Source organism: Rhagoletis zephyria, unplaced genomic scaffold, assembly GCF_001687245.7.
Source record: "Rhagoletis zephyria isolate East Lansing unplaced genomic scaffold, Rhagoletis_zephyria_1.1 Rzeph_scaffold_00945, whole genome shotgun sequence".
Taxonomy (NCBI): Eukaryota; Metazoa; Arthropoda; class Insecta; order Diptera; family Tephritidae; genus Rhagoletis; species Rhagoletis zephyria.
In genome coordinates, this window is record NW_016158029.1 from 97,220 (window position 1) to 117,747 (window position 20,528).

General features: G+C 34.7%; 1 protein-coding gene across 1 annotated transcript in view; it reads left to right on the plus strand.

Moving 5' to 3' along the window:
- Positions 1 to 20,528, plus strand: part of Pkc53E (Protein C kinase 53E) — a gene marked incomplete at its 3' end in the record, with an annotated part of 91,647 nt that overhangs the window by 17,926 nt on the left and 53,193 nt on the right. The window contains exons 2-3 of the mRNA XM_017614993.1: positions 17,189 to 17,220; positions 18,699 to 18,778. Coding sequence (XP_017470482.1) covers positions 17,189 to 17,220; positions 18,699 to 18,778 — 112 coding nt within the window. The remainder of the gene's footprint in view (positions 1 to 17,188; positions 17,221 to 18,698; positions 18,779 to 20,528) is intronic.

Genomic DNA, 20,528 nt, shown 5'->3' on the forward strand with positions numbered 1-20,528 from the left:
ACAAAGAAGTATATTTTTTCAATTTTTCGCAGTTAATAAACTAAAATCGGTTAAGTAATCAAAATGTGCGTAATTACCTCGGCTTTGCAATACAGTGTGAGATAGATTTAAATAAATAATTTGTTGCATTAAAAAATTTAATTTTATTTAATATTTTTTTTTATGAATTATAAACTGTTGAATTTTTTTTTTTTTTTTATCTAAATAGTTTTGATTTGAGTATGGAAAAACCAAACCTTTAAAATTTACGAGTTTTTTCATGCCTGCGTACCTAACAACAAATAGTTTATTAACCGAAAAATATTGAAAAAGTTACTTTTTTGTGAATTCAAAATTTTGTAAATTTTTATCCAGATTTTCGTATACCACGATGAAATATAAAATAGCTTTCTCCTTTTTTCGATAAAGAATATAACAACTGTATGTTTGTAAAAATTAATAACGCAATTATCGATGAGCTTTTGAACGCGCTTAAGCGTTGACATATGGTTTCACTGACAATATGTATGGTGACAATGTAGCTAACACGCATACCTACTACATACATAAATTTACATGCATACATATATATATGCCTTGGCACTTGCGGTTGCGTTTACTTGCCAAAGCAGTTATGTGCTCGTTTATCATTTATTGCTTCCTTTTAAGGCTTTATCTTCGGCTGTTTGGTTGCTTTGTTAGCGCGTACTGCCGCTGGTTTTATTGCCGTTGAATGGTATGTCACCAGAAAGCGTCAAATCTAGTTATGAATTTGCTCACTTGGCTTGACAAGCAGATAAGCTGGCACATATAGTGTTAGAACTGCACTACGATAGTAGTGGATTTGCTAAGATTTTTGATGAAAATTAGAAATTTACTACGCTACTCCGCTTTACTCACGATTTACTTCGGTTTTCTTTTCCAAATAATAACGAACACTTATTGCAGTGTCTGAAGTCAAAAAATTGTCTTAGGGCCGTTTTTTTAAAGTAGTTTTAAAATGTATGTGGCTTTTAAATAAATTTTTCGCTAAAATATACTACACTTTTTTTAATAGAAGAGGTCAAAGAGTGACTGGCTTCAATTACACTGTACGTATGTAATTTTTTAACTTTTGAAATTAAAAAAAAAATATATACGGACATGAAATAGTATTCAAATGTTCATTTTTTGAGATATTATCTTTTTGATTTTTATTGGTGCTTCATTTGTTCAAGAACTCCCTCCGACGAAAAATTTTTTTTAACCCCTTCAGCAGTCCGATTTAAAAAAAATTGAACTAACATTCACCACAAAAAGAAAATCTTAGAATCATATATAAGAAATATGGAACATTTTTACGTTGCTATTCCTTTGCAGATGCTAAATAGTATAGTTGCAGGCCACGATCAAAGGCTATTGTTGTGCATTATTTAATTTTTTTAACTAAAAAAGGCAAATTATGACGAGCAAATATACATAAAAAATATCTACTACGGAATTTTATTTTCTGCTACGCTTTTGCACTTCATTTACTCCGATTTAGGCTTGCCGTAGTTCTATCCCTGGGCACATACTTGCATAAATGTAACATAGCAATGAATGTGTGAATCTAATTCAATCTACAAATACCATTTTGTAGAACATACTAATAGTGTGCTTTTATTCGAGGAGCTTCTTTTGTAATCTATAATAGTTCGTTTTAAACTGGCTTATCTGAGGCCTTCAATCATGCACTTTATGGAGTATGCAAAAATCCTATCAAACCAAGTTTTTTTTTTTTGTTGACAGAAAACATTATCTGCTTGTCTTAGTGGTCAGTGGTCAATGTAGCATGTGAATGTTTCATTTATGAAAAGTGTAGTTTCGGTATACAGTATCGAACATCAGTTTCAATGAGTCAGCGTTGGAAGCAATTCTGGAGCTGACAGCTCTTCATCTAACCGTTACGCAGAAAGCCAGATGAACTTTTCAAGCTCTGCCAAAGAGATTCGAAATAGAAAAGACGATATCTTCCAGGGATATGTAGAAACAGGCATTTTCACGACAACTAGCACTCGTTTCAAGAGATGACATCGGAAAAATCATGGTTTAGAAAGAGCTTTAAGTATATAGAATTATAATTCTAATAATAATTATGCAACAAAGAAACCTGGAGCAGCTGACGAGAGACTCTCTAAGGCTGGCCCATAGGCGTTTCGAAAACTCCAGAAGGGATGCAGACAGGGATACTCGGGACACAGAGCCAAGATGCCTTTCATGTGGCTATATATCTGAGCATATTTCAGGTGGAAGTTTATGCGATCTGTCTACGAATGTGCATAGCTAAATTTACGTAGGTGCTACCATAATGAAAATATTCTAACCCTAAATGTTAGCCAGTCAACACTCAAGGAACCCTTATTATATTAAATCAGCTGTGACTCACTGTCTTTATGGAGATCCCGCAATTTGTCTCAATAGGGCTGCGCCAAACAATGCTTTAACAGGATGGGTGTAACATGAAGAGATTCGAACCTCTAATAAGCCTCCTAAATGGAAACTTTGAATACTAGCCGTCATAGATTTGCCACTTTTCTGCTGGCAATGTTTGATATCCGCTCGGTTAACGAAAAATTTTGCATATGAAAGCATATGAAAGCAACAACAAAGTTAGCTAAAAGGGTTGACGACAGCGAGTTGGGTTGTACCTCATTGAGTTAGTTGCTAACTGTTGGCGAATAGATGGCGGCTACTATCAGACAGGATACTGTAGACTAAGAGCGCATATGAATAAGCTGGAGATATGATCAATTGATCTTTGTCGGCATTGCAGCTCTGCCTTGGGGAGAGCATTACATATACTCATAGATTGCCATGTTGTCGGCAGTCGGCTGGTCAATTTGCCAGCACACTTAGGCCCGCAAAAGGGCATTTTGTGATACCACAGCGAGTAAATATCTGACAGTTTCAGGTTCTTCATCGTCAAGGCAGTACCTGCTGAAGTCATTGTGGGGCACACCTAACCACTCTGTGTGCTGCCCTTAAAGTATGTGTCCGGTTAGTAATCCCATGGCTCGCGATTTTCTTATGTCCTACTCTGGCTACATAATTGTGGCTGTAATACATTTACTTGAGTACTCCGACCATATACGTACTCATTTTAGATATGTTATGGGCTTAATATGGCCACAGTTTGAGCTCATTCACTTCCTGCCATCGAAAACTCTCCTAAACATTTTTACGGATTCAGGGTAAGAAGGATTTTTGTGAAGAGTAAGAGCAAGATCTCCCAGAGGCCTAAAAGCAAATTCATATCGAATGGAGTTATAAAGCAAAACAAGATTCAGCTTCGGCCCCCATACACAGTATAGCCTTAATCACTCATTTTCGCCTTACTCAGCTTTCCAAAAGTATCAGTTATTTCATCTAAATATTAAATATTTATGTACGAGCATAATCAACGACCATCTGTAGCAGCTTGAGGTATAACTATGGCCTGTAGTTTGGAACATTTTTGGATTAAATTTCAAAATTTTTCTCACGAAATTATTTTTAATTTCTTTTATTTTCAGTGGTTATCAAGTGGGCTATCGATGGATGTAGGTATTTATGAATAATAATGATGTTAATATTGCTAACTCGACAGGAAAGCTTTTATGAAAACTTTTTTAAATAATTTTGCAACATAACTGACATTGGAACTCCGAAATAGATAAATTTAAGATTTAAAGCACTTTTTAACACATATTTTATTGTACTATACCACAGGTGGCTGTCATTTAATTTTTCATAAATATTTAGGTACTTGCAAAATTTTGTAATTTTCTCAAATATTTAAGTCTATAAAAAATATAATATTCATGAGTAGCTATATGACTCCTTTTAGTTCCCTGATTTTCTTATGCATTAGCAAAAAGTCTTTAATACCATCGTAAATTACACACCATTCCTGCTGCTACACAATTTCAAAATACTTAAGTATTTAATTATTAGTCTTTACAAATTAAGCCTTACTAAACACTTAAGCATTTACTTAGGAGCACCACACAAATACAAACACATAATTTTGCAGACAAGCAAGCCGGTAAATAAGCGTTTATAATTAATTAAGCGTTAACACAGCAAGCCTACGATACGGAAATTTAGTTGCGTATACGCCCCTGTATCCGGAGGCATGTATTTAGTTTACACACATGTACATTAATAAACATATGTATACTTATACGGAACCGGCCAAGAATATTTCATATCCTTAGTTAAAATCGTCTAAAAAGTTTTTACTCCAGGTTCTGGTGTACAAACTAAGGATGTTAATCCCGGGATCCCGGCCTTTTTTAGGTGCCAAAATATTTTTGGCAAATAATTCCGGGATTTTCGGGATTCATAATTTGCATTGATGGCAATAATAGAAACTCCTTTTCTTGACCAGTATTGGCTATATTTCTTTTTTTATTCAATAATTAATATTTTTTTATAAATGTCTAGCTCATTATACATATAATACCGTGCGATAATAAATTTTACACACAAAAATCAATATATTCGCGAAACCATGGACCAAATATAGTAAAATTGCGTTTTTAGTTTTTCGCTCTGACGGCAGTAATTTAAAAATTATTTAAAACCTTCAGTGAACTTCTGTAGAATTTAATCAGATTCAATTTTTTGGTGCATAAGGACTGGTAAGTATTGAAAATGTCCTTTTAAAATTTTATCATTCGTCTTTCATTTGGTACCCATATTTTTATTTTACATTGCATTGACTTTTTTAAATAATTTTTGGAATTAATCATTTCCTTGAAATTACAAGGTCTTTTAAAATAAATCCTAACGTCAGAGAGAAAAAATAAAAACGCCACTTTAAATAAAAAGTAGGTTTCAAACCCACTTATTTATTACTTATTTTATGGCAGGATAGATTTAAGTTGCTGAAAAGTAATGAATATCGAAATTCCGGGAGTAATCCCGGGATCCCTGGATTGCGATAACAAAATCCGAAAATCCCGGAAAGCGAAGAATTAACATCCCTAGTACAAACATATACGAGTACATACTTATAAATATAGTGGCAGTTAAAAATGCATGAATGGTGTTTCATTTTTAACATTTACAATATTTTGCAAGCTAAATCTTTTGGATATTTTTTTATAAAAATATGTCTCATGCTTTAACAAAAACTATATAAATCACACTTTCAAACTTTATATAGAACTTAGAAAAATTCAACAAATTTTTATCTAAATTTCGAGCTTTCGATCAGAATTTTGAGAAATTTTTCGGGTATGCAGTTAACCAGCTTAAAAAGTTCTATTAAAATAAGTGCAAGTTTTGAGCGGCTAAAGAATCGCATTGATTTTTAATAATTTTTTTGTTTGTGCTGACGGCTTTTACGGTTTTTTTCTCATATAAATAGCGAAATTTAGGAAACCTGGCGTTGACTTTTTTTTATTTTTTTTTTGCAAACGGTCTCGCGCACATTCTTCTATAAGAAATTCATATTTATATGGAAAAAAGTGCAAAACGCTGTCAACAAAAAAAAACTTATTAAAAATCAAAATATTAAAAACGAAACACCATTTAACCATTTTTGACCGCCACTGTACATATACGCAGTCAAAGCCAACCTGAATGCATTCCCACGTCCTTTGTAATCCACTTACATTCAACAGCAGCCTAATAATATACTGCGCAGCTAAGCAAATGTTAATTGCAAGAAATGCAAAGGCACTTAATTATATGCAAACACATAAATTATTTAGTACATACAAATTGCTGGGAAGATCTGCATCAACCTACTTATATCTTTGGCAGCTTGAAAACTTGATGGACCTAAATAAATAAACTAAAAGCATGCATTTTTCTAACACAAAACTTCGAGGATTGTATGTAACTTTATGCACCTAAAACTAGGCTACAGCACTGGGAAAGTGTATCACGTCACTTTTAATATTTACATACGTTTACGACAGGTGTACGTAAGGTTTTTTACACATTTACTTTTTACCAAAAATATGGCTTTTTAACAACTTCTACATGTTGTAACGAGTTTAGAAAATTTCGCACACGTTCACGTTAAACGCTCAACGAAATCTCTACATGCATTCGCACCATAGTACTTTTCAGTGATTATGTTAATACTTATGTACATATGCTCTCTTAGCATACGTATGTATGTACAAATATGCATTTGTATGTATAGTATGTGCGTAGGCGTAAAGCTCGTTTATACGTGTTCGTTGCGCTTGTCACGTTTAGCGCATTTGCCGCAAAAAATATGCACATTTACTTGTTAACGGTAATTACTCAAGTTGTCATTTGGCGTTGATGTCTTTTGTGTTGAATTATTATTTTTTTATTTACATGTTATTTTCATTTGTTAAGAATTTGCCAAAACAGGTAGGTACTGCTAGAGTTTTCTTTTTTGTGTACTGTGAGATATTATTCTAAAATTTTTTGTTTCCTAAATTGTTCCTTACTTTCAGCTCATTTTGCACGGTTTTCACATTTGTCGCTAATTTACGCGCGAAATATTTGCAAAGAACGTGTTTGAAACGAAAAATTAAAAATCGTCATTTGCTAAACATTTTAAGTTAGATGTAGGATGAATATAAAGCCAAATCAAATTTTAGGGAACCAAGCTAACCATAATTGTACAACAAGGCAAGCACGAAATATATGTATGTACATATTTATTTTCTTCGGAGACTTTTGTTCGAAATTTGACGGAAGCACTATTAGAAAGACGTTGTATAGCCTAAAAAATGGCAAAATCACAACGGAGCATCGAAAAGGCTCTTAACTGCATTCGTTCAAATTATTTGAACTTTTTTTCCAAAACTACTTGGCATAGATTTATACATGAAGATGCAGTTGAAGGGCTGCCATTTTTTGTATCCCAAATTAGATTTTGTTAATCAAAGAAACAACATACATAACATACATATTTGTTTGGATTTGGCCTTGGAATTTCAATCTGTACCAATGTACTCTACCATTTAAAACGAAGAGAGGTTTGTATGAAGTATTAAGCATTCTTACAAGCATGATATAAAGAATTTGCAGCCGAAAACTTCGAAAGCAATTGTAAAAATCTTCAATGCTGTTTAAATTGGTCAAAGATGAGAAGGAGAAAAACCAAAAATTACAAGAAAAAAATCATACCCAAGCCATTGTCAAGCATATGCAACAAATAAAATATATTAACGAAGTAACACATTTATCCATCACTACTCCCCCCTGTCCAGAAGTTCCGCCCGACCCAATCCTCCCTCGAGGAAAAGTGGGTAGACACTAAGCTTCTAGCAGCCATTTCGGAGGCCCTTCACACTCCAGAGTGTCCAGTCCTTATATCGGTCAACCAATCGGTTTCTCTGAGTCTAATAGCTGTTCGAGCTGCAGCAATTTTGCAGTTCAGCATTACGTTAAGTGCCAATGTGAGGGTGGTCCCCACTAATACCAATTAAAGCAGCCCATTGTACATGCACCAGCTACTTAGCTAGTATAGCCTTTCCAAGTGCGTTCCACCAGACTTGGGCGGCGGTAAACATAATAGACTTGACTACGGTCGAAATACCCCATTTGTTTTTAATAACTCCCCTACAGAAGTAAAAGGCTCCTGATAGTTTATTTGCCCTTTCCCCAATGTTTGGGCTCCACGACAACTTCCTTTCCACCTTGGTTTGAAATTTCACCTGACAGAAGAGAAAGAAAATCGCATCGTGTTGATTGTAATGCTCAAGTGCGGAAACAGCGCGAGTAAGAATAACCCTATATATGCAGAATGTTTGTTGATTCTTTAAGGCAGCATAAATGCACCGTCAGAGAGCCAGATATGTCTTCTATATCAATGTTATGCTTTTTCAGTAGCACGTACAAAAATACTATCTTTGCAGATGAGAGCATATTTGCAGCGGAAGAAGTTTTTAAAAAACAAAGTGATAAAGTCAACGCTAAAAAGGAAGTGAAAAATACTGTGCTAATGCTTTAGAGAGGTCATCATCCTGCAAACGGTAAGTTTTGTCGAAAAGCGTCAGTTCCTTTTTATCGAAAAAGACGTTAAACTGGAAGAGGAATATACCAACAAGATTCCAAGGAAGACGTGGCGAAGAGTTTTAAAACAGCCAATAGGTGCCACACACTGTGAAAGACAAGCTAGCGAAATAAATTTAACGGTATTTTAAAGCTTTTGAGATGAAAATTTCAAGAAAATATTACTTTTGGATATACAAATCACTTTGATCTATGAATATAAGGGATTTAATTTTTTTGCCTTTTTAGACCCGAAGCACTAAGCAATGAAATTTTGAAAAATGTAGTTTTCTGTGCTTGCGTCAAGGAATGCAATTGCCTGGTAGAGATGCCAGATCGAAATAAAAAAAGTCGATATTTAACCGATTCAAATCGTTATAAAAATAATCAATGCAGGCGGAAATCGTGAAAAAATAAATCGATCTCCTAATATTTATTTATTTATTTGGTCTACAGAAAAATGTTTTCTTACAGACAAATGGGAATAGAACATTTAGATACATAGTAATTTATAATAATAATAATAATAATAATAATAACAGCATAAAATAGCAGGTTTGGTAGCTGGCGAGGCCTAGTCTTCAGTCTACTTTTGTGTGCGGCGGGCGGAAAGACCTAGTTTCCGCTCCGCGCTGCGGACAGGCTGTTGATCAAGGTCGGTAAGGCCGGGTTTCCGATCCTTGTTCCCGAAGACATTACTTTGTATGTGTGGCAGGCGGAAAGCTCTCATTTAAAGCTCAAAAGTCATTCTAAAGTAGATTCATAACAAATTACACCACCGCGTCTATAAACATTGGGTCCCCAACTGCTGCTAGTTGCTGTCTACAACAGCTCAATGTTTGCTGCTCAGTCAAAAGCAGATTTAATTCGACGTATTATTGATTAAACACACTTAGGTGATTTATCTCTATTAAGAAACCCCCCGGCCATATTAACTGACCATTGACTCACTTTTCCATTCATTCATAATCTCCCGTCATTATTACTTCACCACAATGTATTTATGTAGCTGATATTAAAAAGAAAATATGGTTTTGCGCTTTTGTGCAATTTCAATTTATTAATCCCCTCTGTTGCCACGTAGGCATGAACGCAAGCAGTCTAGCAAAGGTTAGTAAGGGTCATAAAAAATGTCTTAAGATTGGGAGTAGTAAAGCGATGAAGCGAAAGCAAAAGTTGGCAATACCAAGCGGGCGTCTAAAAGCAAAGAAGGTCATAACGCGCAAATATGCGTGCACTGTTGCTGCTGCTGATAAGTACTTGCTGCCAAGGGCAGTCTCAGGTTGGACCGTTGGCCAATAGCTACATACATACATATGTATGTAGTTGTTTCAAGCTCTACAGCACACTTCTATGAATGTGTACGTATGTACATACAATTTATTTAAGCAGCGCTGAGTTGCCAACTATAACAATGCCCGTAAATGTTGCATACTTTGTGGCGCATAAGCACTTACGAATCCCACAAACCCACGCGCGCATTTATAGCTGCTGTTAAAGGAATTTTTCAGTTTCATGCACATATTTTTTTTTTATGTTTAAATGCACACTCGTACCTATGTGCTATGTATGTATGTAGGTATGTACACATGTATACATATATGCACCGATTTGCTGCTCGCCCCTGGTTATTCGCCTGTAAATGTGCTATTATTTTTATCGATTCCCTGCAACAGGAAAACACACAATGATGCACCGCGTTGCATATTGTACACTTATATGCCTGCCACTAAACGCGGCAGTGGCGCACAATCTCGATAATAGTATTATGAAATGAAAGGCATAACGGATTGTAATGCCCGAGAGTATGCAATGTTTTTGTGATTTATTTTTTGCAAAGTAGTGCAAAGCGTAAGTTTCCGCTACATTTTTTAGTATGTATTTGAACTTTTTATAGACTTCGGAAATCACTTTTTCCCCGAAGAGAAACAGTAGATATTTGCTGTTGTGTTTAATTGTAAATATTGTAAACATTTTTAATTAAAGCGTGCGTTATATTAATGCTTTCTAGCATAATTGAGTCAAGAAGTAAATGAATGAAAAGGTATATATATTTTATTACATATATACGTTGGTATTTATTTGCATTTCATTCTCTCTCAGCTAAGTATAGATAAAGTTAGTGTAAAAAAAAAATCCTAATAACAGTGGAACTTGGATTTAAACATTTCGCACAATTCCAGTAAGATTTTAACAATACCACATATATTTGCAGACGCTCTAATTCCTCTAGGAATAACTGTCCTGAGGTAAGAGTTAAAGCATTTGGCGAAAGGTTGAGAAAGTGTGGCCAAAATCAGCAGATCATTTTTATGCAAAGTTTTTTTTGTGCTTTCACAGCAGATTTATATTCAAAACTCTTAAACAAGACATAAAATGCTGATCTTCAGGAACTTCTGAGTAATATAAAGTAAACGAACTGAACCATTGCGAATCTGTATCTCCTTTTTTGATATCTTAAGCGATTTGGATCGAGTTCAATATAGTGCACCAGTCATCTCTTCTTCCTGCTAGCTGGCGTTAACTTGTAAATACCAAGTATATGTAAGTCTTCTTTTGTTGGGTATTTCCAAAGCATTATCTTCCTGCGTCACCGCCAATAGTTAAGGCGTTGAATACTTTCCCTTTCTTTTCGCTGCACTAAATATACTAATGTCGCCAAAAAGCTCATTAAAATCATCTTCTTAGGCTGAATCTTTCCATCGCAGGCTCGCATCGTCGATTCTTGTCATCGTATAGGTTTCTTGGACATCCAACAGAACGGGAAAGCGCAGTTTCTTTTAGTCGGGGGAGGACCTTATAGATCAAGTGCCTACTGGGCTCAAAATAGCACTTGTTGGCAGGAGTGATTCGCCGTCGTATTTCAAGCAGGGTATTATTTATATATTTCTAAAACTATAATACATTTTTACACGTCAACAATGGCGCGGCTGCCAAGACGCGAGCTCGCCGACTGCCAACGATTGCTAATCTGTAGCCACACAAATTACCTTCTACTTATAAGTGGCTCTTCTTTCTGCAATAATTTTGAGCGTTTTACTCGTCGACCAGCAACTGAAGCTCTGCTCATTCTTATTTTTGTACCCCTTATCCTTTTCTTTCTTTAGCTCCCAATACTCATCCCATACAATGTCGCATGACATCCCATCGCCACGTAACCTCGAATAATGGAATTTTTTCTCTGCGGAAGGCATTTTTTGTCGTATTATTTCAATTTAAGGATTGCCAAAATCCAACTACAGATTTATTCGTCAGCGGAACGTAGCGAGCGGAAATTTAGGTCTCATTGCATCACATATGTATACAAGTGTAACAGAGCGATTGCAAAGAGCAAACGTAGGAGCCAAGAATCACCGTTTCCAGCTGCCTATTGGTATTGCTGACTTTCGGCTCCGTTCAAATTGGAAAGGACCGCTCCACGCTGTTTCGAGACCAAACGAGGTTTTATACAATCGATTCACTCTCGTGCGACTTTTCAACCTGGTTCTGACATTGATATCGTTGGCCTGAAACCTAGGAATGCTGGCGCAGCATTTTTGAGCTTTAACAAAAGAAGCCAAACAGTTGGCCTACCGGTGAGACAAACAACATCGGTGGCAACACATAAAAAGTCTTCGCGTATTGGGACACATGACACTATTGGCAGTTATAACTTTGAACTAAGAACACCGGCAATAATCTCAGCCTATTGATAATGCGAAGAATATCTCTTACCATCAGGGTTTTTTGGCCTCGGTAAAGAATTGAAAAGCAGAGCTTTCTGCCGACGAACAATAATCACGCTCAATAAATCTCTCATCACGCTCGTCCTTTAAATGGCTCATAAACATTGACAATGTTTAACAAAAATGGCAAGACTTTGGGGGCAAAGAAGAGCGTCAACCGGCGAAGCTTTTTGGTCTCGGTCCAAACCGTCAAACGGTTGTTGTGCCAAATAAAAAGAAGAAGGATAATAGGAAGCGTTGAACATTTCATTTCTTCCTTGGTTAGGGGCAAATTAAGGCGAAAAGCTCGATCTTTGTCTGAGGACGGTGCTTCTCTCCCAATAAATCCGATACCAAATATTGATTTATTTACATGCTAACTGTAGTATCGTACATAGGATCATATGATCCTCGTACCTTTCTTGGTTCATATCAATACTTTCACAGCCTTGATGCCATACTGTCCCGAGGACATCAACCAATTAGGCAAATACGTCTTCTCCTTTAGGTAACTGCCATTTCTGGCGCTTATTCTGAAAAGAGGTTTTTTTTTTAAACTGCCGTGGCTGTGTGAGTTGTATAGTTCAGACAAACACATTGTCGGCCAGAGTATAAAAGTAATAGTTTCTGATGTATGTATGTATGTTGGAACGAATCGCTGTCATCCCTAGCGAAATTTAGTTTGAAACCAAATCAGCCTACCTTGTCGGCAGAACCAACAACCAAAAAGGAACTTAAATTTTATGTGCATAATTCACGTCTGTATGTTTTGAACTGAAAGTGAGTTACAGAATTTCAGCCTAGACAGAGGATGATCTTAGTTAACTGCCAGACTGTCAAGTAGACGAATAAAAGTAAATAAAATGCAGAGCACAGTGCGTAAGATATGTGAAGAGATGTGGAGACAAAGAATAAAAATGTCATTCCATGGCTTCTCTCTTCAAACGATTATCCTTAATAGCGTGCCCATTTAGAAACTAAGCCGCTGGCGAGGGAAACAATAAAAAGTGCACGTTTCTTTTTTAAAATACATACCCAGTGCTAATGGCACCTCAGTTGACTGGGCAGTATACTCACATGCATATGCATATATAAATACACACATAATACAAATATACTTAGTTATGAAACCCAAACAATATGAGTATATGTTCTATGGTAAAATAAGAGCACTTACGGCTGCGCGCAAACATAAATACACATAGGTGCTAGTATGAATAAGTAAAAAAACCTACTTAGATACAAACTTACATACATGTTTATGACATCGTTGCTGCTTCCGCAGACAATTCAGATACACGTGCGTCTGACAGCATTTAAAATTGAACGGAGAAAGAGCGGAAATACAGAGAGGGTACAATATAAAATGCAGGTGTTAGATAAGAGTTTAAGGGCCGTTTTCATAGTTAAAAATTAATTCAGAGTCGGCAGTAAACTTTCAATTATCGTGTTGAAAATCTACATTAATTTTTTAAATAAAAAATAATAATTCGCAACATGTATGTAGACATATAACGTTGCAATGGCCTGGCCAATTTAACTCATTTTGGTTTTGTTGACTTTGTCGTTATAAAGAGAAGGTGGCGCTGGAGACGAGTTATTACTAAAATTCGTATTTATGATTGCATTTGGTTCACATTTGAAATATGTATTTTTTATAACTTCAAGAGAAATTAATTTGTGTAAAAATCTGCCGCCAGGTGCTGCTGGAGTCGATCCATTACTAAAGTACATGTTTATAGTCCGATTTGGTTCATATTCAAAATATATTTTGCCAATGAGAAAAGAAATGCGTTTGCCAAAGAATGCCTCGCTAGGTTACGCTTGAGTCAAGTTATTTCTTTAAAGCGTGTTTATGGTTCGATCTAACTTATACATATTCGAAACATACAAATAACGGCATTGGAAGGAGAAATAATTTTACACAAGTTTTATCAGGTAGATGACGCTGGAGTTGAGTTATTTCTAATAGCTGTTTATCGACGGCTGAGTGGCCGAGCGACCTTACACGGCAGCCGATTCGGAACGTCCTTTCTCAGAAAATTTTTCAAGAATGCCCTATCTCAGAATTTGTTTAAAGAACGCCCTATCTCAGAATTTGTTGCAAAAACGCCCTATCTCCAAATATTTTCAACATATTTTTAGTTTATATAGGGTGTTTTTGAAGCGGTATCTGCGATAGGGCGTTCCTCAATCAAACTCCGAGATAGAGCTTTTTTTGATCAAATTCTGAGATAGGGTGTTCTTCAACCAAATTCTTGAGTAGAGAGTTCTTGAGACATTTTCTGAGCTTCCGAGATGGATCGATCTGCTCAGCCGTCGATATATGATTCGATTCAGCTCATAATCATAAAGGGAACAACCGAGTCTTTATTTTCTCTACGCTTAAAGCTTTATACACACATTTATGCAATAAAAAGTCCTTTACAGAATATTGAACAAGATATACTCCAGTATTATAGGATTTATTTCATATATGTATGTAGGTGCCCTAGGCACCTGGGTATTAAAAGGAATTACAAAAGTGACGAACTAGCAAGTGAAGGTACGACCAACCACATCCTCCCCAGAAAGGGTACGGTAGATATACTAGTATCAATAGCCGGCTTGAAAAGTTTTTTCAATTGATCACACAGTTAAATTAGCTAACACCTGAACCAGGCCTTGCAGAGAGCTCTCAGTATTCGAAATAAGATCATCAGCGCAAAAAACATTGTTTGCTTTCTAGGCATCGTGAAGCAGGCCGTGCATTTGCTGGTATAAAATAATGTTTAAATTAAAAACAAATTTAATAAGAGATACAAAATTTATGAAAAAAATACATTTAATTTAAGACATTCCAGTTCAGAGTTAAAAAAAAAAAATTAAAAATAAATGTCCTTCACTTGCATATCCCAACAAAAGTTAATACATATGTATATGTACAAATTTAGTATTTCCTGTTTTCCCCAAATAAACTTCCCTATATTTCATTTGCGAACAACCCATTACCTACGGGAGTTCGTGGCACAAGGTCACTATCGAGTTGGCGTCAATTTGCCTTCATGAACTTGACCTACCACCGGTGCCAAAAGCACAGCCTGACTATTTACCAACAAGCACAACTAACTAACAACTAACAATTTATCTCTTTTTTACGCTTCGCGCCTCATTGAACAGCACAAACATTTTATGCGTACACTTTGTTGCTGTGCAACTAATTTGTATGCTTGGCCAGTCATAAAGTTAATTAATGTACATACAACATTTTTAGTGCCAATGACCGTTAAATTGTAACTTTGTAACTACATTTTGTGGAATAATTTTTCGACATTTGTCTTAAAGTATTGCTATGTAAAAAGTTTGCCGTTGTAAATGTTTTTCAACGGTCTTCTGACCTTGGTTTGTTGGCGCTTGCTTAGCATGGCCTGTGTGAGGATGTTAAAAGTTAAAGTTTTTGGCTATACATCTGCGAAAATTTATATTAATTAGCCAAATGGCACATAGCGGCTGGCTTATTATGAGGCGAGTCAGATAAATTGGTGCACTTAGTCTTGGTTGGTTGTGTGTGTATTTAATAAATTTTATTAATGTCCATTATCTCTCGTAAGCTCGATACCGTAACTATTTCAAGCAACTATAGGCATTCAGGGATTGCGTGATAACAACAACAGCCACATTTTACGAATTTGAGCATAAAATGGTTTCAGTTGAGTTGCTCTAGAGCCGACTTGGTCAAGAGGAGTTAGATCAGCGTCGTACCTATGCATCGGTTTGGGTTCTTCTTTATCAAACGCGACACCCCTGTATCTACTCATATTCCCCGAATACCTCAATTGTACGCTGGGCGTCTGCTAGCAGATATTCACATGCCTTTCTACCACACTTGACTTCCACTTTGAAATACTTTGTTACTCTCGCCTCCTCTCGGAGTATAAGTATCGCTCAATTTTCGCTCTTTTAACTGCGCCACGACACTATTCGACAAACCAGTTGTTCCGGCTGTGTGGTAATAACCAACCACCTTTTCTGCAGAGAGAAATGCAAGCTTTCTAGTAATTTAAATCCAGCCAATGAAGAATGCCTTGTTTAAGCAGAATTTTGAGTCAAGATCGAAATTTCTCGGCTATCAGCTTCACGCATGCTTATCTTAGCTTCGTTTATTGATCCTACTCGACGTTCGCTCTTCGGATGAAAGTCACGTCAAGGCCACTCGGAGGGTATCTTCTGGTACTTTGATCAGGGTACATCCTGGATTTCGGTAGACTTGTTTTGATAAGGATAGTCAGCAATTAGACAGAGGCACCTTCCCTTGCTTTCGTGAAGTAATGCCAGACGGCGCTTCCGCAGTGTTTTGAAGCATGAATAGTAGGGTGGTCTTTGAAATATCAAAATCATCAAAATCAAAATATCAACACAAATTAGGGGTGCTTCCAGGGTTTAAATTTTTTTTGTACGGCGAAAATTTCACAAATCTTAAAATTTATCAAAATTCTGTCGAATTTTTGAGATTTTTAAAAAAGTTTTAATTTTTTTCCAACCCTTGTAGCGACACCTAAAATTTGTTTAAAATTTAGAAATTTTCGTGGGAAGGTTTATGAAAACCGAAACGCATTTCATCCAAGACGGATGCACGCTAGCCACAGCACCAATTGAGCGCAAACGTTGCTGACTTCAGTAAACCCTTAAACTGAGCAAGTCGGAGTGGCCCTTATCTTTCTGCCGTGATCCACGGCTGCCGACGTTATCCAGAGTCCGCGAACTGACATGCCAGAGGTCGGGCTTCAGTATTGTCGTTCAACTGTAACTGCACACCCATAAGAGCACTCCACTGTGTATGTATGTACATACATACATAAGTATTTATCGCTGTCTATTCTTGTTTTCTTACGATAAGAATTTTTTTATTTTTTTTGTAAAAATTATGAAGAAATGATTCGACATCTTCGATTCGTATGAAAACAAGTGTGTAGCACATTTTATAAAATTTTTTTTATATTTCTCATTTTCTCAATGAGAACTTTTGACTGCACTTCTAATGCAAATATAGCTCTGAGGACATTTTGGATACAAAATAGTTTGTTACTGATACCAGATACTGAGAAGTTTGGACTGTTTTTTGTTTTCTTTTTATTATTTGAGTTAAATTATTTTCTAATAAGTACATACATATTCATTCTTTAAAGAAAACAACACTGCTGAATTAAAAAAAAGTTACATAAAAATTCACACTTTTTATTCAAAATTTTTTGGGTATGCAATTTAAAGCCGATTAATTCTAGAAGAATGAAGTGCAAGTTTGGGGTGGCTACAAAATACTCTTGATTTTTTCACATTTTTTGTTATTAATAGCTAAGATTTGCCATTATGTGAGTATTATATAGTTACGATAACCACTATATATAACTCTAAATATACATACTTGTACTAGAAAAACTGTGTTCTAAATATTCTAGTTATCCCAAAGAAAATAAAAATTCAATTTTAAATGAAAGCATAATTTCACTAACAATTTCTTTTCTTTCACAAACTTTCAGGGGCTTTGGCAAACAAGGATTTCAATGTCAAGGTAAGTTCAAAACATTTATTACAAAATTTTCTAACTCAACGACTGACGCAAGCGAAAACGAACGCAAAAAACAAACGCATACAGCTACACAGACACAGACACAACGAAGTGCATAGTTGTTACTGGCATGAAAAGCTATCACTTAAACTTTTACCCAACTATCATTGAAAATCTAATGCAATACCGTATGTACATTAGGGATGTTAAGTTTTTCGCTTTTTACGATCCCGAGATTTTCGAGATCCTTCTATATTGTTTGAGAAGTTCTTCTACCATAAAATAAATAATAAATGAATGTGTTCGAAACCTACTTTTTAATTTAAAGTGGCGTTTTTATTTTTTCTCTCTGACGTCAGGATTTATTTTAAAGGACTTTGTAATTTCAATGATATTATTAATTCCAAAAATGATTTAAAAATTTCAATGTAATGTATTTAGAATAAAAATATGGGTACCAAATGCAAGAGGAACCTTCTTTAGAATTAAAGAAAATTAAAATTTTTTTAATTCACAAGGACGAATAAGTAATTTTTAAGCTGATAAAGTTAGAAGGACGAAATTGATGGATGTTATCGAGTTTATATACGTCCTTAACATCTAATTTTTTTTAAATAAATATTGCGAAATTTCCAGGATGAAAGACAGTTATTGAAAACTTTTATTTATAAAAGTCATCATTCGTATAAAAGTTAGCAACAAATTTTGCAGTTAAGAATGCGTAGGGAAACAAAAGTTTACTACGACTTACACAAACGACTTTTATAAAAATGATTTTAAAAATAAAGGTCAGTGACTGATTATTATTTATGACCTTTATAAATAACAGTCTTCGATAACTGTTATCTGAGACATATAACTTAAAAATTAAAAATAACTGTTATTTGCAATTATTTAGATAAATATCAAAAATAATTGTTATTTTGGGCTCAATAATATAAAAGTCAGAAATAACTGTTATTTAAGGAGTAATTAAATAAAAGTCAAAAAATAATTGTTAAAGAGCGATTTTTTTAATAAAAGTTGTAACTGTTACGGTTCCTGGGCGTTTTTATTATTGCCGTCAGTGCAAATTATAAATCCCGCAATTATTTGTCAAGAATCCCGGGAATTTCGAGACCTAAAGAAGATCGGGATTCCGGTATTAACATTCCTAATGTACATACATTTATCCCATAATGGACTTATAGATTGTGATCGCTCAGTAATACGCTCAAACAAATATATTTACTTTTATACATGCTTGTGTACGTATAGATTTACTTACTTACTTAGATGCAATGGCGACACGAACGAGTTTAAGGCATGTCGCAGCAAACTGACTTTACTTTCTAAATGCCTGTAGCAAAACTTTTGTTCGCATTTTAATATTGGCGAAAGAACGGACAGCATAGGAAGCAAAGAAACATTTTCAACTTTTTGAGTACTCGTATCATCACTAACTTTCTGTGTCGTTCTTTTCTGTTTCTTCTACTTTACAGTTTGTTCGTATGTTGTGCACAAGCGCTGTCATGAATATGTCACATTCATATGTCCGGGCAAGGATAAAGGAATCGATTCCGTAAGTTTTTACTGAAAAAAATATAAAGAAAATGGCAGAATTATTTAGTGTTAATATTAAAATTTAAATTAAATTAAATAAATAAATTTGTATTTATTGTTCAGTTTTTAAATATTTTAAGAGCTTTTTTTAGAATATTTGGGGCCGTATTCTCAAGTAGGTTTTAAAATTTATCTGCCATTTACGCAAACTTTGCTCTGGACAAAGGGAAGATACATTTTAAAAGCTACTTGAGAAAATGGTACTTAGTTAGTAGTTGTTTCTTAACATTAAATATTTGTTATCATAATTTCTGCATAGTCATTAAAAAGCGTTTCTTTACAATCATTTTTTAAGCCATACGGTAACATAATTACTCTTTCGTTTCGGTCACGATTAAGTTTGCTTTTATATAGTGGCTATCACAACTATATGACACACACATATTGACAAGTTTTGGCTGTTTATTTTTTATTATTTAATTCTAATATATTTTTTAATGAAGTTCATTCGCTAACAAAAAATATTTTGTTTTTTACAAAAAATAAATTGCCACAAATCAACGGTTTTTCTAGCTACTTCAAACTTTCACCTTATTAAGCTAGAATTTTATTTTGATGAAACTTTCTTGATTTTTTTATTTATTTTTTTCCTTTTTTTGATTATATCGAGCCCTAACCACCAAAATTACGTAAGCGACATTTTTTCCAAAATTTTATTTTTGATGCAGAAATGCTTCTAGATGCTCTAGGAATATTTCTGCATCAAAAAGAAAATTTTGAGGGCTCGATAGGGTTTTTGATATACAGTGAACTATAGTTTTATATTAAAAAATCATTAAAACTTAATAATAAAAAAATAAGCGGTCAAAACTTGTCACTATTTGGATGTCGTACAGTTATAATAAGCCCTATATACTTATGTAAATATGTACATTCATACATATGTATGAGGGATAGTATCAATATATTTAAGGCATTTTGGACGCTCTCATCTCTGATTCTGATACAACCACATATACAATTGCACTTACACGCGCATAGCACCAGCATTCACACATATTTACCTTCCGATACTAATCTTCCAAATAGAAAATGCATAGTAATGTTTATGAATAAAGAAGCACGGCCATATTAAAACGAATCGACCCTTAAGCAAAAATTTCGGTTAGTTTTTTTTTTAAAGATATCCAGAAGAAGTCAGTTGGAGGGAGGCATTTGAATGAACAAAAAATTTAATTTGAACTATTTTAGAAATTTTTTCTGGAAGCATTTCTGCGTCAAATGTTTTATTTTTTTTTTAATTTGTACATAAATGGTCAATATGAGTACCATGCACCAAAAATACTTTGTAATTTTTATAATTTCTTAATTCAAATCCTCTTCCTCCATTTGACCTAAAATATTCATCCATACAGTTTCGACACTTTAGTAGTTTTCTTTAATTACTAGAAGTTAACACAACCCAACTGAGATGAAAATGCATAAAACACCACACACACACACAACCCAACTGAGGTGACAATGCGGTAAACACCATTTTGTATTCCACGTAACGAAAACAACGGTACCACTCTATAGCTGTAAGGCTATACACAGCGCACAGTGGTAGAAACTGGAATTTACTTTTATTATTTTTTTATTATTATTTTTATTTTTTTTGTATTTCTTTTTTTTTTGCACATAGGAGAAATGCCCAGCACCGCCAAGAAAAAATTATTAAAAATCAACGCGAATTCTTAGCCACTTGAATGTTTCTAAATATCCAAAAA